Source organism: Stigmatopora nigra, chromosome 11 (assembly GCF_051989575.1).
Source record: "Stigmatopora nigra isolate UIUO_SnigA chromosome 11, RoL_Snig_1.1, whole genome shotgun sequence".
Taxonomy (NCBI): Eukaryota; Metazoa; Chordata; class Actinopteri; order Syngnathiformes; family Syngnathidae; genus Stigmatopora; species Stigmatopora nigra.
The window spans coordinates 15,007,287-15,030,760 of NC_135518.1; the positions used below are offsets into that span (position 1 = coordinate 15,007,287).

The following is a 23,474-nucleotide window of genomic DNA, read 5'->3' on the forward strand; positions in this document are numbered from 1 at the left end:
TTCGAGGCCCGCGCTGTGTTTGTCAGATCCTCCCGGCCAGCCGGACTACACTGACGTGACGGCTAACTCCATCACCCTCAAGTGGGAGGCGCCCAAACGTGACGGGGGGAGCAAGGTCACCGCCTACACCGTGGAGAAACGCCAGGGCGAGGGTCGCTGGTTCAAGGCCAACTTGAGCGACGTCCACGACTGCCAGCACACGGTGACCGGCCTGACGCTCAACGAGCGCTATGAGTTCAGGGTCGTGGCCAGAAACGCCATGGGGGTGGTCAGCCCCCCGTCCAACTCGTCCGGTTTGATCGTGGTCCGAAGCGAGAACGGTAAGTGTCACGCAGAAGCCGGCTAAAAGACTGATAATGATCAAACCGTCACCGTCTACCCCAATATTCCCTCCTTTGTGACTATAAAAATATCAAAACTTCATTCATCACGACGCTACTTTTAAATGAAATTCTTCACAAATCACTTCAATCATGGTAGTTTAACAATGGCATTAATGGTACGTTTGTTCAACCCTGAGAAGCAGGGTAAATAACAGGTTAGGATGATAAGCACAAGGTCAATAACAGTTACAAATAGTATTAGGGATTTCAAAAGTGTGTGTTCATGAGCCTGAGAGGAACCAGTCAAACCACCCCTCTTATGGAAGTGGATGGAAGTGGATCCCCGGTCACAGCGCTCCGCATGTTTCCCATAGCTTCCATGGCATCATGGATCGAGCAGGACGCGTCGACAGGGATGAAGGCGCAGCACGAGTGTCCCACAATGGCACACACACCTCCCCGCTGGGTGGCCACTCTGGCAAGAGCAGGGCGGCCCTGGAAAATCACCTGGGCCATGGCGGCTATCTGGGCCTCTCGGCCTTGCCGCAGCCAGACTGATGGGCTGACACAGGCCCGGAACCTGCAGTAAATGGTCTCCAGATGCAGGGCGTTCCTTGCCACACGCACCCAGGGGAACAGAGTCGTTAGAATTTTGGAGGAGACTGACCAGTGTTTGTGTTTGAGGGGCACATCCAAGCCCCACACTGGATCCTGGTCGTGAGCTCCGACACTCGTTCATCAGCTTGGTTGATTGCAAGATGCCGTCCCGTAGCTTGGATCACGTGGCTCACGAAGCGAGCCCCACCATCACTCCAAATGACTCGTGGTATTCCATGGCTTGGAATGATCCTTTTGCATATGGCTTATGCGACTGCCGTGGCGTCTGCTTTCTTGGATGGACATATCTCAACCCACTTGGTTAATGAACACCAGACAGTACCTGTATATGCCACTTTGGTTCAGCTCGATGAAATCCATATTCAGAACCTCGAAGGGATATGTCCATGTCTGCCTTGTTCCTCGCTTGTGTCGTTTATTGCCTTGAGAGTTGTGCCTAGAGCAGGTGAGACAGTTTCTGCAAATGTTTTTTAAAAGTAGGTTTGGTGACCTCTGAGAACATGCATTGTTTGTTGTACTATACTGATACTCCCCCCCCTGTTGAGACATGGCTCCTCCCATGGCTCAATTTTGCAATTACTTCGGACAATGATTTTGGGATGCATGGTTTGTTTGCATAGAGGCCGCTCTCGCGTTGAGTGGCTCCTTCCACCTCCCACTGCAGCTTCTCTTTTTCTGGTCGTTTATTTTAACCCTTTGTAAGAAGGTTTAGTCTCAATTGAAACGCTTTCACCTTTTTTGCATATGGAGACAATAAGACCAATAAAAATAGTTTCCAATGGTTGTATGGTATTGCTTGCTGAGCAATAATCTTTCCAATCTATACTGGAGTGGTTGGCGTTTCATTTTATCACGTCAGAAAGTTTATCTCACCTATCTCCTCAAACGTTTCAACTGAGAGAACCTTCTTACAGTGTAAAAGGTTGCTCCACATCCCCGTCTCGGCTATTTTCACATCGGTTGGTTGGTCAGCAATGTTTGGTATGGACGTTCCCACTTTAAGGCACCACCTGGCACCACCGTTGGTCCGTTTCCTGTTGAGAAGCACAGTCTCCCTCTGCCAACACAAATGCAATGAATTTCCTTAAAGATTTTACTTTTTTTTTTCTTTTTCTAATCTCTCTCTTGCTCTCGCTCTCTGGCTCTCTCTCTCCTTCTCGCTCTCTCTCTCTATCTCTGTCTCGCTCTCTCGGCTCTCTCCCACTCCTTCACCTGCCTTTCCTACACTTTCTTTTCTATTCACTTACCAAAATCCTTTCTCTTCACTTATCAAAATCTTTTCTCTTTACTTACCAAAATCTTTTCTCTTTACTACCAAAATCCTTTTTTTCACTTACCAAAATCTTTTCTATTCTCATCAAACCTTCCATTGGGTCATAAACCATGCCGCTCCACCCATCGCGGCAGACACAGGCAACCCCCCACACTACGCATCCGCACATACCCCACACCCGGTAACCCTCCGATCTCCATCCTGCAGTCTAGCAACAAACCCATTTACCTTGTCACTTTCCGGATTAATCACTTACTTAATAGTTTAAACAACAATTATATTCTAAATTTACCAAAATTGTTCTCAATTCTTCGTGATTCTACCCAATATTTCTGATCACACCAAGCGGAGTCCCTAACTCAACACTCTCAATGGAGTCCCTAACTCAACACTCTCAATGGAGTCCCTAACTCAACACTCTCAATGGAGTCACTGCCTCAACACTCCAGTGAAGACCCTGACTCAACATTCCCAGTGGGGTCCCTGCCTCAACACTCTCAATGGAGTCCCTGCCTCAACACTCTCATGGAGACCCTGACTCAACATCCCCAGTGGAGTCCCTGACTCAACAATACCGCAGTAATAATACTCATTCAAATTATCACACTTCACGGAGACAAAAATCAAAGGGTGAACTCACAATCTTTCTCGTTCCGAACCTGCCCCAGTTCGGGAACCCGTCACCAGATCACCGGAGCGGCGAAAGAACGTCCACCGGTCCTTGATCCTTCCAATCAAGGATGCTGTCGTCGTGCTCCATCGTCGCTCCGGCAATTGTTGGCTGTTGGGTCCCGGGTTTCGGCACCAAAGTATGATAGGTCTGAGAATACAACTTCAGCCGCAGGTTAAGAAAGAGTGGGAACAATTTCAATAAGAAATAGGTTTATTACCGGACTGCAGAATGGAGAGTAAAAGCTCTAACAGTGGAGTCCTGTTCAGCACGATGTTCCTGCAACTCTCTCTGAATGAACAGTGTGTCCGTCTTTATATATCAAGAAGAGGGCAATATTTCTAAGACAGTGATGTAGGACAGAGCTTATGTAAACAAAACTTTGGGCTAATATGGTTAGACATTAGCAGGTTTAAGTTGTATGCAAACATGATGTTTTTATAGCACATACAAACTGCCGCAGCCTATATTATATTGCACGTTTCGAACAAACAGTTCCAAATTGAGTTGACCATATTCCACAATACAAGGAAACAATTGCAAGGCCAGCTAGTTAGCTATCTTACAATTCGTAGTGCGAACAAACAATTGCAAGGCCAGCTAGTTGGCTTTTCCTACATTCCACTGTCCTAACAAACAATTGTAAAACCAGTTTGGCCACATTGGCTGGACATGAACAAACAATTATTAAACCAGTTGGCAGGCCTACCCCAATAGTGGCCATCGGCGGACGGCCCGTTCCCAAGGTGGTCTGGTACCGAGACGGCGTGGAAATCACCAAGAAGATGATGGACATCATCACCGTGGCCGGGCACAGCACTCTTTTCATCAGAGACGCCGACCGCACTCACCGCGGCCTCTACACCGTGGAGGCCACCAACGGCTCCGGCAGCAAAAAGGAGGATCTCCTCATTAAAGTGCAAGGTACGAGGGAGCGGGCTCGGGGACGCTCTCCTTCTCCCCGCCCTCTTTTCGCCCCACTAACCCCGAACCGGATTGTGCAACGCAGACACGCCGGGAGAACCGGTGGGACCCATTACGTGATCGAGAAGCGCGAAACCTCCAAGATCTCCTGGGCGCTGGTGTCCGACAGCTGTCGCGAGAAGAAGACCGTCCGCTTCTACAAGGTGCTCTCTAGGAAACCCATCACGGAATGTGCCCACACGGTGCTTCACCTGGCCGAGAATACCGAGTACGAGTTCCGGGTCACGGCGGTCAACGACGCCGGCGTGGGAGAGCCCAGCAACGTCTCCCTGCCCATCAAAGCCGTGGAGCCCAAAGACATCCCGTGCGCTCCGTCCGTGGTCTGCGTGTCGGACTCCACCCACTCCTCCATCAGTCTGGAATGGAGCAGGCCCGCCGACGACGGCGGCTCCGACATCCTGGGCTACGCCATTGACGTGCAGGAGGGCCCGGAAGCCGACTGGACCAGAGCCAACCCCGAGCTGGTCCCGGACACCAAGTATACGGCCACCGGGCTACGTGGCGGGGTGGACTACAAGTTCCGCGTGGCGGCCGTGAATCAAGTGGGGAGGGGCGAGGACGCCGTCACCCCGGAACCGGCCCGGGCCGTCGAGAGACTGGCGCCGCCCCAGGTGGATATTGACGCCAGCTTCAAGCAGACGCATATTGTCAAGGCCGGCGGCGCCGTCAAGCTAAGCCTCCACTTCAGGGGCAAGCCCGTCCCCCTCGCCACTTGGCAGAAAGAGGAAGGGGAACTGGGCGTCGCGGCGGAGGTCACCAGTGGCGAGGGAAGCAGTACTCTCCATCTGGAAAAGTGTACCAGAAATGATTCGGGCAAATACACCGTCAACCTGGAGAACAGCAGCGGCGGCCAGGCCATGACTTTCACCGTCAAAGTCCTGGACACCCCCGGCCCTCCTCGGGCTCTAGCCTTCCGAGAGGTCTCCAGGGGTTCGGTCACCCTGGCCTGGGAGCCTCCGCTCAACGACGGCGGCGCCCGCGTCCACCACTATATCGTGGAGAGACGGGAGGCCACCCGCCGCACTTGGCAGCAGTCGGGGGGCAAGTGCGCCCAGAATGTCCTGAAGATCCAGGACCTCCTGGAGGGCGTGCCCTACTTCTTCCGGGTCTCGGCGGAGAACCAGCACGGCGTGGGCGAGGCGCTGGAGATCACCGATCCCGTGGTGGCCACGGCCGAGCCGGCGCCACCAAAGAGGTTGGACGTGGTGGACACCACAGACAGCTCGTTGTCGCTGAGCTGGCCCAAGCCGGAGCACGACGGCGGAAGCCGCATCCAGTTCTACGTGGTGGAGGCCCGGCCCCGGGGGACGGACAAGTGGGTCCCGGTCGGCAACACCAAGAACCTCTCCTACGTCATGGACAAGCTCAACAAGGGCGACGAGTATCACGTCCGCGTGAGGGCAAAGAACCAGTCGGGCCTGAGCGGACCCAGGGAGACGCCGGCCCCGGTGACGGTCAAGGAGCCTCACGTCCCGCCGGCGGCCGACCTCAGCGAGATCACCAACCAGCTGATCACCTGCAGATCCGGCAGCACCTTCACCATCCGAATGCCCATTTCCGGCAGACCCGCTCCCAAGGCGGCCTGGCGGCTGGAGGAGATGAGGCTGAAGAACACGGACCGAGTCTCCATCGGGGTGACCAAAGACTGGGCCAGCATATCCGTCAAGGAGGCCATGAGGGGCGACGGTGGCAAATATCACCTGACCCTGGAGAACGTGGCCAGAAGCCAGACCTTCACCATCGACGTGAACGTCATGGGCAAACCCGCCGCGCCGTCGGGCCCCGTCGCCGTCTCGGCCATCACTTCGGAATCCTGCGTGGTCAGCTGGGAGGCGCCGGAAGATGACGGCGGTATGGACGTCACCAACTACATAGTGGAGAAGCGAGAATCGGGTTCCACCGCATGGCAGCTGATCAACTCCAGCGTGAAGCGGACGTCTCTGGACATCGCCCATCTCACCAAGTACATGCAGTACACCTTCAGAGTCTCTGCCGAGAACAGATTTGGCGTCAGCAAGCCCGCCGAGTCCGAGACCATCGTGGCCGAGCACCCGTTCGGTGAGTAGAGCCCAGCCGAGCGATCATTCTTCCGCGGCAGAAGCCCCGCCCGGTGGTAACGTGCCGTCTGGACTCTTTGCAGCGCCGCCCGGGCCCCCGACCAGGCCGACCGTGTCCAATGTTTCCGCCAACGCCGTGACCTTAAAGTGGGAGGAGCCCTATCACGACGGCGGCAGCAGAGTCACCGGCTACTGGATTGAGAAGAAAGAGAGAAACAATATTCTCTGGGTGAGGCAGAACAAGATCCCATGCTTTGAGTGCTTCTACCGGGCGGAGGAACTGGTAGACGGTCTGGAGTACCAGTTCCGAGTCTACGCCATGAACGGCGCTGGTCTGAGTAAAGCCAGCGAAGCCTCCAAAGGAGCGGTCACCCAAAATCCCGTCGGTGAGTATCGCCGCCGGCACGTGACCTTACCGGAGCGGGGCTCCGCCGGGCCCGCCGGCTGACGCCGGCCCCACCGGCTGACGCCGGCCAAACTGCTCTCTTCCCAGATCCCCCGAGTAAGCCGGAGGTGACAAAAGTCACCAGGACCACGGTGTCGCTCAAATGGCCGGCTCCACTCAATGACGGCGGCAGTCCCATCGTGGGCTACGTTATCGAACGGAAGCCGTACACCCCCACGGGCGAGGGCCGCTGGCTCAAGTGTAACTACACAAATGTGACCGACACCTTCTACACCGTGACCGCCCTGGGAGAGGGAGAAGCGTACGAGTTCAGAGTCATCGCCAAGAACTCCAACCAGGTCTTCAGCAGCCCGTCCCAGTCCACGGGCTCGGTGCAGTGCATGACCGACTTTGGTGAGCCATCCTTTCCAGCAGAGTCGCCCATCGCCGGGTACACTCTATCTAACCCGCGTCGACGGTTCGGCCCCGATTATCCCGACAGAACCCCCGAAGGCTCAGCTGGACGGAAAACTCCTCTCTGAAGTGGTTCTGGTCAGAGCGGGATCCGATCTGGTCCTGGACGCCGCGGTGGGCGGCAGACCCGAGCCCAAGGCTTCCTGGTCCAAGGGCAACAGGGAGCTGGACCTGTGCGAGAAGTACCACTTGCATTACACGCCCCAGCGGGCCACGGCCGTGGTCAAGTTCTGCGACAGGGACGACAGCGGCAAGTATATTCTCACCGTGAGGAATGCCAGCGGGACCAAGACTGCCGAGGTCAACGTCAAGGTGCTAGGTGAGCGGGGGCCCCCCTCGCCACTCCTCGTCCAATTCCCGCCGGGGCCGCCAGGTGACCGGCGGCGCCGCCGCGTCCCTTCTTTGCAGACACTCCGGGGGTATGCCAAGGCGGCATCCAGATCGGCGGGCTGACCGAGGAGTCGTGCACCCTGAGCTGGAAGCCTCCCCTGGAAGACGGGGGCGACGAGGTCTCTCACTACCTGGTGGAGAGGAGAGACACCAACAGACTGACCTGGGTCTTCATGAACGCCGAGTGCAAGGAGCTGACCTGCGCCATCAGAGGCCTGTTCAAGAACACCGAATACTTGTTCAGAGTGCGTGGGATCAACAAGTACGGCGCCGGAGTCCCGCTTGTCTCGGAGCCCGTGCTGGCCAGAAACACCTTCAGTGAGTTCCCCCGTCCGTCCCAGCTCCGTCATACGCTCCGGGGGCGAGCGAGCGACACTCGCCTTCCCACCGGAGCCCTCTTTCCCACCCGGGCCTCGAACAAAGCTCTCTTTTTTTTCCAGCCGTGCCGAGTCCACCCGGCGCCCCAGAGATCCTGGCGTCCGGAAAGGACTTTGCCAGCGTGGAGTGGCTGAAGAGAGAGCGACGGCGGCAGCCCGTTGACCCACTACCTGCTGGAGAGACGGGAGAAGAAGAGCGCCCGCTGGGTGAAGGTGAACAGGAGCGGAGCACACTTGGACACCTCGCTGAAAGTCTCCGGTCTGACGGAAGGGAGCGTCTACCACAGGGGTGGCCAACCCGCGGCTCGCGAGCCGCATGCGGCTCTTTGCCCGGTTTCATGCGGCTCTTACGTCCATATCAAAGTTTGTATTTGTGTTTTATTTTTATTTGCGTGTGCGCTTCGCTTGAGTTCAATACGGTATTTTCGTCCAATGCGCAGGTGCTTGGGATGAAAATACCTCAAAGTTTCCCAGCAGGAGCAAGGTCATTTGAGTAAACGTTTTTAACAGAGTGGGAGAGCTCCCGTGAACCAGAAGCGACAATGAACGGAGTCGCGCACACAAAAAGTATCCCAAAGATCGAGCGTCGGCTGAAAAAGCCACACTCCCTGCGAGGCAGACCAAGGCGAGAGTGCTCAGCCGGGAGCAGCCAATAGGAGAGCGAGGTGTACACCCACGTGGTAGGCGCGCTAGTTAAAAGCCATTCATAATAAATGACAGCTCACAAGGAGCGAATGTTGCGCAAAAATAGGCTCTGATTTTATGACAGAAGTCCCACTAAGTAACATGCATAGTAAAAGAAAAACGCTATTGTAAATTATTATATTTTTGTTTGTGGACTTGGTTGAACTGAGAGTTTGTCTGTGTGAGACAGTGCACACAATGTTCATTGTTGATAATGACTGGCCTGTGCTGTTAGTACTGTAGGAGTCAATTTATGTCATTACTATGCTGGTGTGTGACATTTACAATAAATCTGGCTGAGCAAAGGTATGTGTGTGATGTGGCTCTTTGCGGTAACACAGTAAAAAATGTGGCTCTTTGCGGTAACATAGTAAAAAATGTGGCTCTTGGTCTCTGACTGGTTGGCCACCCCTGGTCTACCAGTTCAGAGTGACGGCCATCAACAAGGCCGGAGAGAGCCAACCCAGCGAGCTTTCTCTCTACGTCGTGTGCAGAGTGCCGACGTGTGAGTACCCCACCGGGGAGTCGTCTGGGACCCCCTTAGGTCCGACGCCGCCATCCTTTTGGTCATCCCGGCGTTTCCATCTCTTTACCACCGCTGCTCTTTTCCGGTTTAAAGGCACCCCCTCCCGGCCTTCGGCGCCTCGTATCACCGACACGCACGGCGACAGCATCGCCTTGGCCTGGTCTCGTCCCGCCGAAGACGGAGGGGCCGACGTCTTGGGCTACCCCCTGGAGATGCAGGAGTCCGGAACGGAGGAGTGGACCAGGGCCCACCAGAAAACGCTGCGCACCTCCGAGCACACGGTGACCGGACTTTGCTCGGGGAAGAAGTATCGCTTCAGAGCGGCCGGCGTCAACATCAACGGGGAGACAAAGTTGGAAACCTTCACGTGGTGTCTCCTGAGAGGCCGCTCGCTGCGGCCTGCGAATTCCAACAAATACCACTCAGAGCTGCCAACAAGGACCGTGGCACCCTACGTTTTTCATCCAGCCGGAGACATTTGACTGCCCCTCACCTCCGACTACCCCCCGGATGAAATAATCCGCGTTCCAGTGGCAGCTCTAGCGCTATCTGAGGGCAATCCTCAGGCGCTTGTAGTGCAACAACAACAACAACAACAACAACATCAACGGCACCGGAGACTTCAGCGAGCACAGCGCCGAGACCGAGCCGACCGAGAGGATCGGTACGTCGCCCGTTCGGGCCAAGGAAGAAAGGCCTCGGAACAACCGGAAGTGGGACGCCGTTAGATACCGGCGTTCCACTTCCATTTGTCGTGACGCCAAGTAGTCGAGTAGCTGGCTCAACTGACCTCATTTGACCTCCGCCCAACAGAAACGCCCGACTTTGACCTGCCCGGCGACTTGAAAAAGACCGTCTGCCTGCGTGCCGGCGGCTCCCTCCGCCTCTCTGTTAACGTTAGCGGGCGTCCCGCGCCGACCGTGGCCTGGACCAAGCCGGGCGTCGATCTGAACAACCGGGGCTTCGTGGAGGTCACGCGCAAGTCCACCACGCTCATCGTCGACAAGGTCCACCGCTACGACGCGGGCAAATACACGTTGGTCGCCGAGAACTCTGCCGGGAAGCGGGAAGTCTTTGTGGTGGTCAAAGTCTACGGTGAGCCATCGCCGTCCCTCGTCCGAATGCCGTCGTGGCCGTCTCGGCACTCCTCGGCCGACAACAAACTCTGAATCCTTCCAGACACGCCGGGACCGACGGGAGCCATCCAGGTCAAGGAATTGACCAGAGAAGCCGCCACCATCACCTGGGAAGCGCCCACCGTGGACGGCGGGGCGCCCGTCAACAACTACATCATCGAGAGGCGCGAGGCATCCATGAGGGCCTACAAGACGGTGACCTCCAAGTGCAGCAAGACCTGCTTCAAAATCCAAGGCCTGCTGGAAGGCACGCTGTACTACTTCCGAGTCCTCCCGGAAAACATATACGTGGTCCTGGTTTGCGAGGTCCCTCACCCGCCGGCAAAACTGGAGGTGACGGACGTCACCAAGAGCAGCGTTTCCTTGGCCTGGGAGAAGCCCGAGCACGACGGGGGCAGCAGAGTGACCGCCTACGTCTTGGAGGCCTGCCAGTTTGGCGGCGACAAATGGATGAAGGTGGCCTCGCTGAAGATGACCGACTTTGAGCACACGGTGGAGAAGCTGAACGAGAAGGAGCAGTACTCCTTCCGAATCAAAGCCGTCAACAGCCGAGGTGCCAGCCAGGCCAAGGAGCTGGTGGCGCCCGTGACCGTGCAAGAGCAAAGATTTGAGCGCTGGGGTGAACCCCAAATGTTTACTGGCTCTCTGCAGTCCTTGGCCTTTTTTTTGTAATCCTTTGATTTGTCTCTGCCAGTCATGCCCGCAGTGGATTTCAGCAGCCTCCCCCAGAAGAGCATTCACGTGCTGGCCGGCAAGACACTGGAGCTCCACCTGCCCATTGTCGGCAGGCCTCCCCCGTCCTGCCTCTGGTTCCTCGGTGAGGACAGGATCAAAATCACCGAGCGTGTCAAGATCCAGAGCGGTGGCAAGTTTTCCAAACTCACCGTCTCGGACGCAACCATCGAAGACACCGGCGACTACGCCCTGGAGCTGAAGAACGCCGTCGGGGTCACCACCGAGGTCGTCCGAGTTGTCGTCCTCTGTAAGGAAAGCTTTCATTTGTCGTAACCCGAGCCGGACGTGGCGCCGGCATTGGGACGAGCGGGTGGCTTGGAACTGACGGAATATCCTCCCTTCTCAGCCAAACCCGACCAACCCCAAGGAGCCATCCGATTGGACGAGATCGACGCCACCTCCGTCACCTGTAGCTGGGATCCCCCTCTCAGGGACGGCGGGGCTCCCGTCAGCGGCTACGTGGTGGAGCAGCGAGACGCCCACCGACCGGGCTGGGTGCCCATTTGTGGGTCGGTCAGCCGACCCACCTTCAAATTTCACAACCTGATCGAGGGAGACGAGTACGTCTTCCGCGCGGCCGCCTTCAATCGCTACGGCATGGGGGAATTCTCGCAGTCTGACATCGTCACCTGCAAGAGCTTGACAAGTAAGTGCTCCTCCTCTATGGCCGTGAAGGCCGCCACCCCTTTTGGGAGGGGGCGGGCTGGCGTTAGCCCGTTCACCCGCACTCGCCTGACACCGACCGGTAGACAGCAGGGCTGTGGAGAGAAAAATGCGTCCTTATGGTACCACGTGCGTCGTTATGGTACCACGTGCGTCGTGCGTAACCCCCTTAACCCGCTGCCCTCCAAGCTAGGCGTGGACAGAAGCCAACCCGCTGTCCATCTTCAACAGATGTTTCCGGATCTCCCGGACGACCCACCGTCTTTGACGTTTCACGCGACGGAATGACCGTGGCGTGGAACCCGCCGGAAGAGGACGGCGGACTGGAGGTTTCCGGTTATATCATTGAGCGCAAAGAAGTCAGGTCTGACAGATGGGTGCGAGCCAACAGGAATCCCATCACCATGACCAGATACCGCTCGACAGAGTTAACTGAAGGTCTGGAGTACGAGCACAGAATTCTGGCCGTCAACGCCCGCGGAATAAGCAAACCGAGTTTGCCTTCCAAACCGGCGGTGGCAGCGGATCCCATTGGTGAGAGACCGCCCAAATCCCTCCCGTCTCATTGAAAGAATCTGGTGGGAGTCGGTAAAAAAAAAAAGAAGGATTTTGCACTCCAAAAATGTGAGTTTTTTTTTGTTGTTTTCTCGGTCAGATCCACCCGGTTGTCCGCAGAACCCTCGGATTACAGAAACCACCAAGTCGTCCGTATCGTTGGCGTGGAGTCCCCCCGATGACGAGGGAGACGGAAAAGTGGACGGCTACCTGATCGAGATGCAGAAGGCGGGCACCGTGGCTTGGCTCAAATGCAACACCACTCCGTCTCTGATTTGCGAGTACACTTTGTCCAACATGCCGCAAGGAGACCAGTTCAAATTCCGAGTGCTGGCCTGCAACGCCGGCGGTTGCGGCGAGGCCGCCGAAGTACCCGGGACCGTCTCGGTCACCGAGATGTCGGGTGAGCCGGCGCGCCGGGCACCGTCCAAACGCCTGGTCTTCGGCCAGCTGGGCCAAAAGTCTCACGCCTTGTTTTGCTCCCACAGAACCTCTCGATTATGAACTGGAGCTGAAATACAAGGATGTGTACGTGGTTCGCCACGGCGGCGTGGTCCGGCTCTCCCTCCCCGTCAAGGGAAAACCTCCCCCGAATTGCTCGTGGTCCAAGGACGGCGCGGTCGTGTCCAACAGGGCCATGGTGGCGCACACCGAGGACACCAGCGAACTGGTGATCAAAGGGGCCGAGAGGACCGACTCGGGTGTTTACGAGCTCCTCTTTCAGAACAAAGTGGGCAAGAAGAAGGCCCAAATTAAGGTCAACGTCATCGGCCGCCCCGGCGCCGCCGAAGGACCGTTGACCTACGAGGAAATCCAGGCAAACTCGGTGAAATTGTCCTGGGGGGTGCCCGGCGACAACGGCGGCGCCGAGATACTGGGCTACATCGTGGAACGGAGGGAGGTGTGCAGGAACGCCTGGTACACCATGGACGGCAGGGTGACCGATACTCAGCTAGTGGTCAAAGGCCTGAAGGAGGGGACAGAATACCACTTCAAGGTTACCGCCGAGAACACTTACAGCATCGGTCCCTCTCTGAAGTCGGCGCAGCCGCTGGTTTCCCGGACTCCGCTCTGTAAGAACTCTCCGGCGCTCCGCCCGAGATCATGGATTTCACCAAGAACTCGGTGGCACTGGCCTGGTCCCGACCAAAGGACGACGGGGGTTCTCGCGTCACGGGTTACTACTTGGAGTACAAGGAGGTGGCCTCCGAGCAATGGCGCCGTCACTCCGCCAGGATTCTCTCCACCATGTTCACGCTGTCCGGACTCACAGAGGACGTGGACTATCATTTCCGCGTGGTCGCCCTCAACGATATCGGCGAGAGCGAGGCCGGACCCGCCTCCGATTCCGTCGTGTGCAAGGATCCCTTCGGTGAGTACCGCTCCCACGTGCCAAGTGGCGGACTAAGCCTAGAGCACGTCCGCTAGAGTGTATTACAAAATGTTTTTTTTTTGTTTGTTTTTTTGCAGATAAGCCGAGCCAGCCGGGCGAAATTGATACGACGCAAGTGACCAACAACACCATAAGCATTCACTGGCAAGCTCCAGAATGTGATGGTGGGAAGGAGGTCCTGGGATACTGGCTGGAATGTAGGAAGTCCACCGAAAGTAGCTGGCAGAAATGCAACAAGCAGAGTCTGAAAGAACAGGAGTTCACCATGCGCGGTCTGTCCGAAGCCACCGAATACGAGTTCAGAGTGTATGCCGAGAACGAGACGGGAATGAGCAGACCACGACGAAGCGCCGCTTGCGTCAAGACCAAACTGAGCGGTGCGTATAATAACCCCCGCGGCGGAGACGGCGCCGTGGGTAGGCGTCACGACAACGAGCTGACAGTTAACATTTGGTTTCTGCCCCCCCGTCCGCATGGCCCGCACAGGTGAAACCAAACCCAGTCTCAGAAAGGAAATGGACGAAGTCACCGAAAAACTGGGCCAGCCCGCCGTCATGAAGTGCCAGATTATCGGCAGGCCCATGCCCGAGATCCGGTGGTACCACGCGGGCAAGGAGATTGCCGAGTCGCGCAAATACGAGATGAGCTCCGACGGCCGCACCACTCCCTTTCCATCACGACCGACCGACAGGAGGACGAGGGAGCGTACACCTGCAAGGCCAGCAATGATGCCGGAGAAGCGGAAAGCACGGGAACGCTGGTCTTGGAAGCGGCTGCGGCCTTCAGCGCCGACCACCCGCTCAAGAGCACCTACTACGCCGGTCTGGGAACGACCCTCCGCATCCACGCCGCCTACGTTGGCCGCCCCGTGCCCAAGATTACATGGCTCCACGAAGCCAAGACCCTGGAGGACTCGGACGACATTAGCATCGAGAGCACCGAGCATTACACCCACCTGGTCATCAAGAACGTGCAGCGCAGAATCCACGGAGGAAAATACAGGATCCGACTGCACAACCACTTTGGCCGGGCCGACGCCGCCTTCAACGTGGAAATCCACGGTACGTGGCCGCCGTTACATTCCAGAGTCGCCCTGGTTGCATTCCAGAGTGGCCGCCGCTGACCACGCCGATTGCGTTTGTCGCGCAGACAAGCCTGACGCGCCCCAGGGTCCCATCGTTCTGGAGGCCCTCCTGAAGAACTCGGTGATCATCGGCTGGAAGGTCCCCAAGGACGACGGGGGTTGCACTGTCACCAACTACATCGTGGAGAAGCGCCAAGACAGGGAAGGAAGCCAGTGGGAGTTGGTGTCCTCCTCGGTGAACGGCACGTCTTGCCGGGTGCCCAACCTTACTAACAGCTGCCAGTATTTCTTCCGGGTCTATGCCCAGAATCGCTATGGCAACAGCAACCCCCTGGAACTGGCCTCGCCTATTGTCATCAAGACCCAATTGGGTGTGTTCGCGTCGGGCAAAAGGAAAATAGTTTAAAAAAAAAAAAAAAAAAGCCAGGACAAATCGTGGCCTGTTTGACTGACCAACGGCTGTCGTTTTTCCACAGAGAAACCATCTGCGCCTCTGGCAGTGGTGGTTTCTGCCATCACCAAGGACTCCTGCGTGCTTTCCTGGAAGCCTCCGCTCAGCGACGGCGGCTCCAAAATCAAGAGCTATTGCCTGGAGAAGAAGCAAAAGAAGGACAAGAAGGAATGGGGCGAATGGACGCCCGTGACCACGGGCGAGATCAAACACACGGTCTTCTCCGTCAAGCATTTGTCGGAGGGCGCCGAGTACGTGTTCCGGGTCAAGTGCGAGAACCTCGGGGGACAGAGTGACTACAGCGAGGAGAGTGGCGCCATCGTGCCGGCCACGGCCGTCGACGTCCGCGCGCCCGCTTTCAAGGAGGAGCTGAGGAGCATGAGCGTGAAGTACAAGAGCAACGCCACGCTGGTCTGCAAGATCACGGGACAACCCAAACCCGTGATCAAATGGTTCCGACGAGAAAGGAGATGTGTTCGGATGGAACCAAGATCCAGGAATTCAAGGGAGGTTACCACCAATTGGTCGTCGCCCAAGCTGACGAGGAGGACTCCACCGTCTACCAGATCAGGGCCACTAACCAAGGAGGGTCCATTTGCGCTACCGTCTCTCTGGATGTCGAAGGTAAGCACACCAGTCACTAGTGCATTCTATTTCTCTCTCTCTCCGTCTCTCTCTCTCTCCGTCTCTCTCTCTCTCTCTCTCTCTCTCTCTCTCTCTCTCTCTGTCTACACCTTTCCCCGTTGGTCTCCGGCCACTGCTTCTTGGCCCGGCGCGTTGTTCTCCTCGCATTGACCGCCTCTTTTTTCTCTGTGAGCATTTCCTGCTAATATCAACCTCCCCAAGAACCTGAAGGACAAAGAAGCTATTCCTGCCCTGCGAGGAGAGATGGTCAACATCAAGATACCTTTCGGAGGCAAGCCGGATCCGGTCATCACCTGGCAGAAGGGGCAATATCTCATCGACAGCAACGGCCACTACCAAGTCATCGTCACGCGATCCTTCACTTCTCTGCTCTTCCCCAACGGCGTGGAGAAGAAGGACGCCGGCTTTTACATCGTCTGCGCCAAGAACCGATTTGGAATCGATCAGCAGACGGTGGAGCTGGATGTGGCGGATGTGCCCGACGCCCCCAGGGGCGTCCAAGCCAGCGACGTCTCCAGAGACTCGGTGGCCCTGAACTGGGTGGCTCCGGCCAACGACGGCGGCAGCAAGGTCGTCAGCTACGTCATCGAGAAGTGCCCCACCACCTCGGAGCGGTGGGAGCGCGTGGCTCAATCTCGCGACACCCGCTACACGGTGGTGGGCCTCTTCGGAGGGACCGGCTACCAGTTCAGGGTCATCGCCGAGAACAAGTTTGGACAGAGCGCGCCGTCCGAGGCCGGCGGCCCCGTCGTGACCAAGGAGGACAAATCCAGGGTGCTGCTGTACGACAGGGAGGTGGACGAGGCGGGGCACGTTCCCAGGGGCAAAGCGCCGCACTCGGACGCAAAGAACCTGCACGGCAAATTCGCCATCGCCGAAGAGCTGGGAAGGGGTCAGTTTGCCATCGTCCACCGTTGTGTGAGCGTCGGCTCCGACAAGACCTACATGGCCAAATTTGTCAAGGTCCGGGGTGCCGATCAGGCCCTGGTCAAGAAGGAAATTGCCACGCTCAACCTGGCCAGGCACGCCAACTTCCTCCTCCTCCACGAGTCCTTTGAGAGCCCCGAGGAGCTGGTGATGATCTACGACTTTGTCTCGGGCGCGGACATCTTCGAGCGCCTCCACGCCGCCGACTTTGAGCTCAACGAGCAAGAAATTGCCAATTACCTCCGGCAGATTTGCTCGGCCCTGCACTTCCTGCACGCTCAGAGCTACGGGCATTTCGACGTCCGCCCCGAGAACGTGGTGTACGAGACCAGAAGCGGCAGCCGCGTCAAAATCATCGAGTTGGGCCAGTCCAGGAACCTGACGCCCGGAGAGCAGATCAAGATCCAGTACACCACCGCCGAGTACGCCGCCCCCGAGATCCACCGTGGCGATGCCGTGAGCGCCGTCACCGACATGTGGTCGGTGGGCGTCCTGGCCTACGTGCTCCTCTGCGGGCTCAACCCCTTTGCGGCCGAGACCCACCAGCAGATGATCGACAACATTTCCAACGCCGCCTACGGTTACGACGACGAATCCTTCCAGCGAGTCAGCGTGGAAGCCATGGACTTTACGGACCGCCTGATGACCAAAGAGCGCAAGCACCGCATGACCTCCGCCGAGGCGCTGGCGCACCCGTGGCTCTCCGCCCCCCCGGAAAGTCTGAGCGGGAGAAGCATCCCCAGCGACAGACACGGGCGGTACTACCGGGCCGCCGCCTAGAAGGAATGGAGCACGGTGGTCTCTGCGGCCCGTGTGGCCAGCGGTGGCTCGGTCAGATCCCAACGCGGAGTACTGGTGGCCAAGGTGAAGATCGCCCCCTTCGAGCACGGACCGGTGGGAGGCCAGCTGGGCCACCGGGCGGCCGCCGAGGGCGACGACGTCAAGTTCGTCTGCAACATCGACAACTACGACGGCGCCACCGAAGTCACTTGGTACTGCGGCGTCAGGCAGCTGGAAGCCGGCGACAAGTACGCCGTCCACTACGAGGACGGCACGGCCACCCTGGCCGTACCCGGCGTGACCAGGGCCGACGACGGCACGTACAGGTGCAAGGTGGTCAACGAGTACGGCGAAGACAGCGTCTACGGCGAGCTGTTTGTGGACGGCGTCCGCTCCTACCGCCGCTTCTTCACCGCCCGCGCCGTCAAGAGGACCAAGCGGCGAATGGACGCGGCCCGAATGCTTCAGAAGCCGCCCGAGTTCACCCTGCCCCTTGTCAACCACCGGGCCCACGTGGGCGAGGACGTGCGCTTCAGCGTGACCGTCACCGTGCACCCCGAGCCCCGTGTGACCTGGCACAAATCGGGCCAGAGGCTGATCCCGGGAGAGGACGACAAAAAGTACACCTTCCTCAGCGACAAGGGCCTGTACCAGCTCATCGTCCGCGCGGCGGACCACGACGACGACGCCGAATACAGCGTGACGGCCCGCAACAAGTACGGGGACGACAGCTGCAAGGCCCATCTCACCGTGGTCCCTCGGCCCAAACCGGCCGACCTCACCCTCAGGCCCATGTTCAAGCGTCTCCTGGCCAACGTGGAGTGCAAGGAAGGCCAGGACGTTCGCTTCGAGATCCGGGTGTCGGGCCGCCCCGCACTCAAGTGGGAAAAGGACGGCGCGCCCGTGGCCTTTGGCCCGTCTATCCAACTGGTCCACGAAGGCTTGGATTACTTCATTCTACACGTGAGAGACACTCTGCCCGAAGACTCGGGCCTGTACAGGGTGACCGCCACCAATTCGGCCGGATCGGCCAGTTGCCAGGCCACGCTTCGGGTGGAACGGGTCGCTGGCGTCAAGAGGGACGACGAGAGCGGACCGAGGCAGGATCCGGGCTGGGCTCAAAAGGAAGCGCTGGACAAGAAGGTGCGGCTTCATCAGATTTTGACCGACACCGTGGTCCTCCCTCTGCCGCCGGCCGCGGCACAGGCGGTCAGGGAGGCGGCCACCGCCTACAAGCCCGCCGTGGCCACTAAGAAGAGCGAAAAGACCCAGGCCCAGGTGAAGCTGGAGAAAGCGGAGAGAAAGAAACGGGCCGACGAGAAGAGACTGCGCATGCCCTACGACGTGCCGGCGCCGCGGCCCCTCGACCCGCTGGCGCTGGAAGAGGACATGGAGATCAAACACTTCCGGCCTCTCTCCTACATGAAGTGGTACAGGAAACTCAGGGACCAGTACGAGTTCCCCGAGCCCCTGGAGAAAGTCCAACGCAAGAGGATGAAGCCGATTCGTCTCCCCAGGTGGGAGCGCTTCTACGAGGTGCCCGTGAGGATCAAAGACCAGTACAAGCCAAAGTGGCGCATCCCCTCGGCCACCCGGGACGACCTGGAGACGGTCAGGCCCTCCAGGCGCCGCACGCCTTCCCCAGGAACCGACTTCTACCGCCGAGTGCGAAGAAGGTCGCTGGGCGACCTGTCGGACGAGGAGCTGCTGCTGCTGCCGGTCGGCGAATATCTGTCCGTCAAGAGGACGGAGGAGGAGCGCCTTCGCCTGGAGGTGGGAGAGCCGGAGCTCGGCTACTCGGCCTCCCCGCCCGGCCTGAGCCCCGTGCGCTTCCGAGCGTCGTCGCCCGTCAGGGTGCGCGCCGTCGTCGACCGGGAGACGAAGCCGGCCCCAGCTTCCTCGACCTGCGTCAGCGCCACGACAAGGCCACGTACAAACCTCCCGGACAGAAGCAGAGAGTGTACGAAGACAGAGAGGATCAGGAGCTACTCCGACCTCACGCCACCGCCCACAGAATCACCACCTACAAGAGCCAATTCAAGCGAATGGAGTTGGAGGAGAAGAGCCAAAGTTTTCAAAAGGACACCCGCCGCGTGGCGGTGGCGGTGGCGGCGTCGGCGGCGTCGGCGGCAAGAGCTTCGGAGTCCACCTGGTCCGAGCACGTGACGTTTCACGCCGCCGAATATATCCCCAAAGTTGTCAAGAAGCTCCCCGAGGCGGAGAGCGAAACTCCCCGCTGGGAAAAGCCGGTGGTGTCGGAGTCTGCCTTGCCCCAGGTGGATTTTCTCTCCCGCTACGAGGAGAGAAAGCAGACGCTCAGGTCTGAGCGGAGATGCGTCCAGCCAACGCCGGAGTCTCCTTTCAGCCTGGACCACGTCCCGCGCATGGGCATCCTCTTGCGCTCTCAACGCGTGGCCGCCGGTTCCGACGCCCGTTTCACCCTCAACGTCCAAGCCAAACCGGAGCCCAGAGTCAAGTGGTTTCACGACGGCAAAGATGTGGTGCCGGGCGCCAAATACCGCATCGCCAACTCGGGCGGACTGCTGACGCTCCAGATCAACGACTGCGTGACCACAGACGCCGGCACCTACTCGGTGGTGTGCGGAAACATCAAAGGGGAGATCTCCAACAGCGCCACTTTGGACGTGGTGGAGAGATACGCCGCCTTCTCTTGCGCCCGCGGGGACGAGGAGCCGCCGTCATGCCGTCCCGCCGATCCCACCCGACCGGACGCCTACCACATCTCGTCGACGACCGCCGAGGAATCGCCGGCCCAATCCGTGGGGGTGGTGGAGAGAGCGCGGCCCGCCCAAATCCTGAACACGCCACAGTCTCTGAGTGTCGAGGAGAGAGATCCCGCCAGATTCACCTGCGACCTGGACGGTGACCCGGCTCCTTCCGTGGCGTGGCTTCGCGGGGGCGTGGAGCTGGGGTCCTCTGCCCGTCACCGTGTCGTCTCCACGCGGTACGGCCCCTCCCTTGAGATCTTGTCCGTGCTGGTGTCCGACCAAGGAAGTTATACTTTAATGGCAGTAAATCCCGCCGGTAAGCAGGAAGCCCATTTTACTCTGACTGTTGGAAAATCCCAGTCCCGGCAAAAAGTGACGGCCTTCCCGAGAGTCGCCTCTCCCGAAGCCGAGTGCCCCGAACCTGTCGAGAGCGGGCGGCCGATGGAGTCTCTCTCCTCTCCTGAACCGGTCAAGACGCCGCAGCGGATCACGTCCCCCGAAGATGTCCAAACGCCGCAGCGGATCAAGTCCCCCGAAGATGTCCAAACGCCGCAACGGATCAAGTCCCCCGAACCGGTCAAAACGCCGACACGGATCAAGTCCCCCGAACCCGTCAAAACGGCGACACGCATCAAGTCCCCCGAACCCGTCAAAACGCCGACACGCATCAAGTCCCCCGAACTCGTCAAAACGCCGACACGCATCAAGTCCCCCGAACCGGTCAAAAGCCCGCAAAGGATGAAGTCCCCGGAGGCCGTCAAGTCGCCTGGCGCCAAATCTCCGCCGCCGCCTTCCGTTGCTGAAATCAAATCATTGAAAGGAGCGGCATCGGGGTTAGGGTTCAAGGACAACTCGGCCGTGAGTATTTTCCTTTTTCTGCGCTCCAACGTTGCCAGTCGCCTCCTCCCCGTTCTTCACGTGGCCCCGGTCCTTCGCAGGTTTCGGCCACATCCGACTTGATCACGAGCCGCACCGACGAGGCCTACTCTGTGGAGATACGCGGAGCGACGGCAGCGGACAGCGGAAAATACACCGTGGAGGCCAGAAACCAGCTGGGTCAGTATTCGTCCACTTCCGCTTTCAACCTCCTCGGTAAGTAGTTACAATTGTGACGCCACGGAAAACGTACCCGCCGGCAAACGTGCTGTTTCCATTCCCGCAGGCCATGCAGAAGTAGCCACCCAAGAGACGACACACCTGGAACAAAAAGCCGAAGCTTTCTCAACCTCTTCCGTCCAGGTGAAGACCACGGCCACGCGCTCCACCACTTTTAGCTCCACCGAGACAAAGAGCGTGCGCGTGGAAGCCTCCTCTTCTATCTCGCAGAGCCAGCGTGCAGCCGAACTTAGCTTCTTGTAAATAGGAACTTTTTTGTACCAAATTTGACATTCATGGAGTGACATTCGCATTCATGGATTGACATTCACATTCATGGATTGACATTAGTCCATCGTCCAACTAGCGTCTCGAATTGTTTTGAAACACGACGACACTTTTGCAGTTCCGTGTACATAATGTATATAGCCGGATCGGACGGTTATGCCAAATGTCTGCCTTGTTATTTCTAGCAAGAATATGAAGTGAAAGAGTGAACGCAAATGCGCTTCAACGGGGGAAAGTCCCACACGGAACGAATACCCTGGCAAGCGTGGAAACCAAATCCCTGCGCCTCAACGCTACGTTGATGTCTAAGATGGCCTCGGCGGGTGGAGCGTCTCCCCGCCAAAGTTCAATCACCGGTGAAAGCAACCTCTGCTTTTTTTGACTCGTGTCGCCATTACCGTTTCCCGCCAAGGCGAGTCCCCCAGCGCCACTTGCGTCACCCTCTCGTGAGAGGCCTCGGCGGATTTCACTCTTGCTTTGGCTCGGAGCGACCATTCATTTTGTGACCAGCGGAGCGCGCGAGTGGCCTGCTCTTTCCCCTTGACATAGTGGCGCCGCTCCCGCCCGCAATGGTCCCCGGGGCCTTTCCCCAGCCTGGTTGCCCGACTATATCTGGGGGCAGTATAGTGGCGTACCCTCTCGGAGGATCTGGCTCGTTAGCGTGTTTGTGTGTGTGTGTGTGTGTGTAGCTTTCAGTCGGCATTGCCTCGTGCGCCTGCCGGCGGAAGCTTTTTTTTTCTTCTTCTTTTCTTTACTTGGTCCTCCTTGAGTGTTTGTTTGTCGTTTTGTTTTAATAAAGCATGATTTCAGCACCACACATTCTCTGGCCTGTTTTCTGACCAAAATACTGTGAATCACTTCTGGGTGGCGCTGTCAGGAGCGCCCAGTTTTGTCCCTCCTTGTTGGGTCCGAAATAACAGATCAACGCAATTACCAACCGTGCACCAAGGAAAAACGAGGCAGAGACTGTGTTATATTTTAAAGGCACCGGCCGGCGGAAGAGAGGTCGAGGCGCGAGGTGGTATCTCGCGCTCGGCTCGGTGGTTCTCTTTTATCTTTTCGAGGTGGAGGATGCCTTTATTGAATTTCACCATGATGTCACGGAAAAGTACAGAAGTTGAGATTATAGGCATCATGGAAAAATACAACAGTTGAACACTGAGGCGAGTTGAGAAGATATTATAGACATCATGGAAGAGCATAAGATGAGGACAGAGATTATAGACGGGGTGTTCTTTAGAAATGCACATTATATTAAGACTCCTGTTTTAAGCAACTTCACACTCCTGGCCTGCAACGACACCAAGGAGGTCACCTCGGAGCAGGCCGCGGCGTCCTTGTCATCGGGCTCCTCTGCGTCCGGCGACGGCAACTGGATGGCCGAGGCCAAAGTCACGCTCACACCTTTCATCAACGGAGGTACGTGTGCGCCACAACACCATGTCCAGAAACCGTTACTTGCACTTTTTTTTATCAAATCATCTTTGTGTCATGAGAAAAAGCCAAGGTGGAGCCCATCTATTCGCCACGCTCATCTGTTGCTCACACGATCGTCACTGTCCCGTGTTCCCGTTAGTTTGAAGAAGTTGGTGTCAGAGAGCTGTCCTTTAACAAAGGAGGGTCTCTGACAGGGCCCCAGGGGAAACAAGTCCCAGAATATATGACAGGCTGATGATTGGCTCCAGAAGGAGGGTTTGGACATTTTATATGAAGTGCTAAATGTATACTAGAGTGATTGTTAAAAAATATATATCCACTCTCACCAGTCTGCATACCTTTCCCATTTCTTACTCTGAAAATGTACATTGTTTATTATATCACCCAAGTCTTGTATACGTTCTATACATTCCACACTTATCTTGAGACCCATTATTCCTTCTTTCTAGCTGCACAAGAAACCGCAAAGATCTCAAGGCCTAGGTACTAAATCATGTGAATTAAAAGACGAGCAAGCTTTAAAAAATCTTAATATAAAAATTCCTTTGTAACTGAAACCCACCCACACATTTTCAAATTCATGCCCACTGTGAGAGAGAGTTAGCATACAAACCGTCTTTTTATTTATTTATCTTTTACAGCGATTTTGAAGTGTTACTGTCAACTCAATCTTTAAACTCTTCAATTTATAAACAAGCAACCAAAATGTCCGGAGGTCGAAACTATAGAGATAAAATTAAACTCACTAAATGTTTTCGCTAATCATTGTAATTATACTTGTTTACGAGGGGCAAT

The 23,474-nt window shown here is 57.2% G+C and overlaps 1 protein-coding gene and 1 long non-coding RNA gene across 2 annotated transcripts in view; both read left to right on the forward strand.

Moving 5' to 3' along the window:
• Positions 1 to 20,819, forward strand: part of ttn.1 (titin, tandem duplicate 1) — a 98,949-nt gene extending 78,130 nt beyond the window's left edge. The window contains 28 exon segments of the mRNA XM_077727515.1: positions 27 to 320; positions 3,581 to 5,926; positions 6,009 to 6,311; positions 6,419 to 6,724; positions 6,813 to 7,103; positions 7,193 to 7,492; positions 7,615 to 7,687; positions 7,689 to 7,827; positions 8,650 to 8,740; positions 8,855 to 9,096; positions 9,365 to 9,425; positions 9,575 to 9,856; positions 9,941 to 10,516; positions 10,592 to 10,879; positions 10,979 to 11,278; positions 11,527 to 11,829; positions 11,951 to 12,253; positions 12,339 to 12,923; positions 12,926 to 13,222; positions 13,321 to 13,620; positions 13,730 to 13,900; positions 13,903 to 14,304; positions 14,393 to 14,698; positions 14,804 to 15,238; positions 15,241 to 15,402; positions 15,596 to 18,991; positions 18,994 to 20,237; positions 20,334 to 20,819. Coding sequence (XP_077583641.1) covers positions 27 to 320; positions 3,581 to 5,926; positions 6,009 to 6,311; positions 6,419 to 6,724; positions 6,813 to 7,103; positions 7,193 to 7,492; positions 7,615 to 7,687; positions 7,689 to 7,827; positions 8,650 to 8,740; positions 8,855 to 9,096; positions 9,365 to 9,425; positions 9,575 to 9,856; positions 9,941 to 10,516; positions 10,592 to 10,879; positions 10,979 to 11,278; positions 11,527 to 11,829; positions 11,951 to 12,253; positions 12,339 to 12,923; positions 12,926 to 13,222; positions 13,321 to 13,620; positions 13,730 to 13,900; positions 13,903 to 14,304; positions 14,393 to 14,698; positions 14,804 to 15,238; positions 15,241 to 15,402; positions 15,596 to 18,991; positions 18,994 to 20,237; positions 20,334 to 20,819 — 14,282 coding nt within the window.
• A 6-nt stretch (positions 20,820 to 20,825) lies between these two features.
• On the forward strand, positions 20,826 to 22,057 carry LOC144204231 (uncharacterized). Its single transcript, XR_013327851.1, has 2 exons — positions 20,826 to 20,915; positions 21,022 to 22,057. It is a non-coding gene; the product is annotated as an uncharacterized LOC144204231 (long non-coding RNA).
• The last annotated feature ends 1,417 nt before the right edge of the window (positions 22,058 to 23,474 follow it).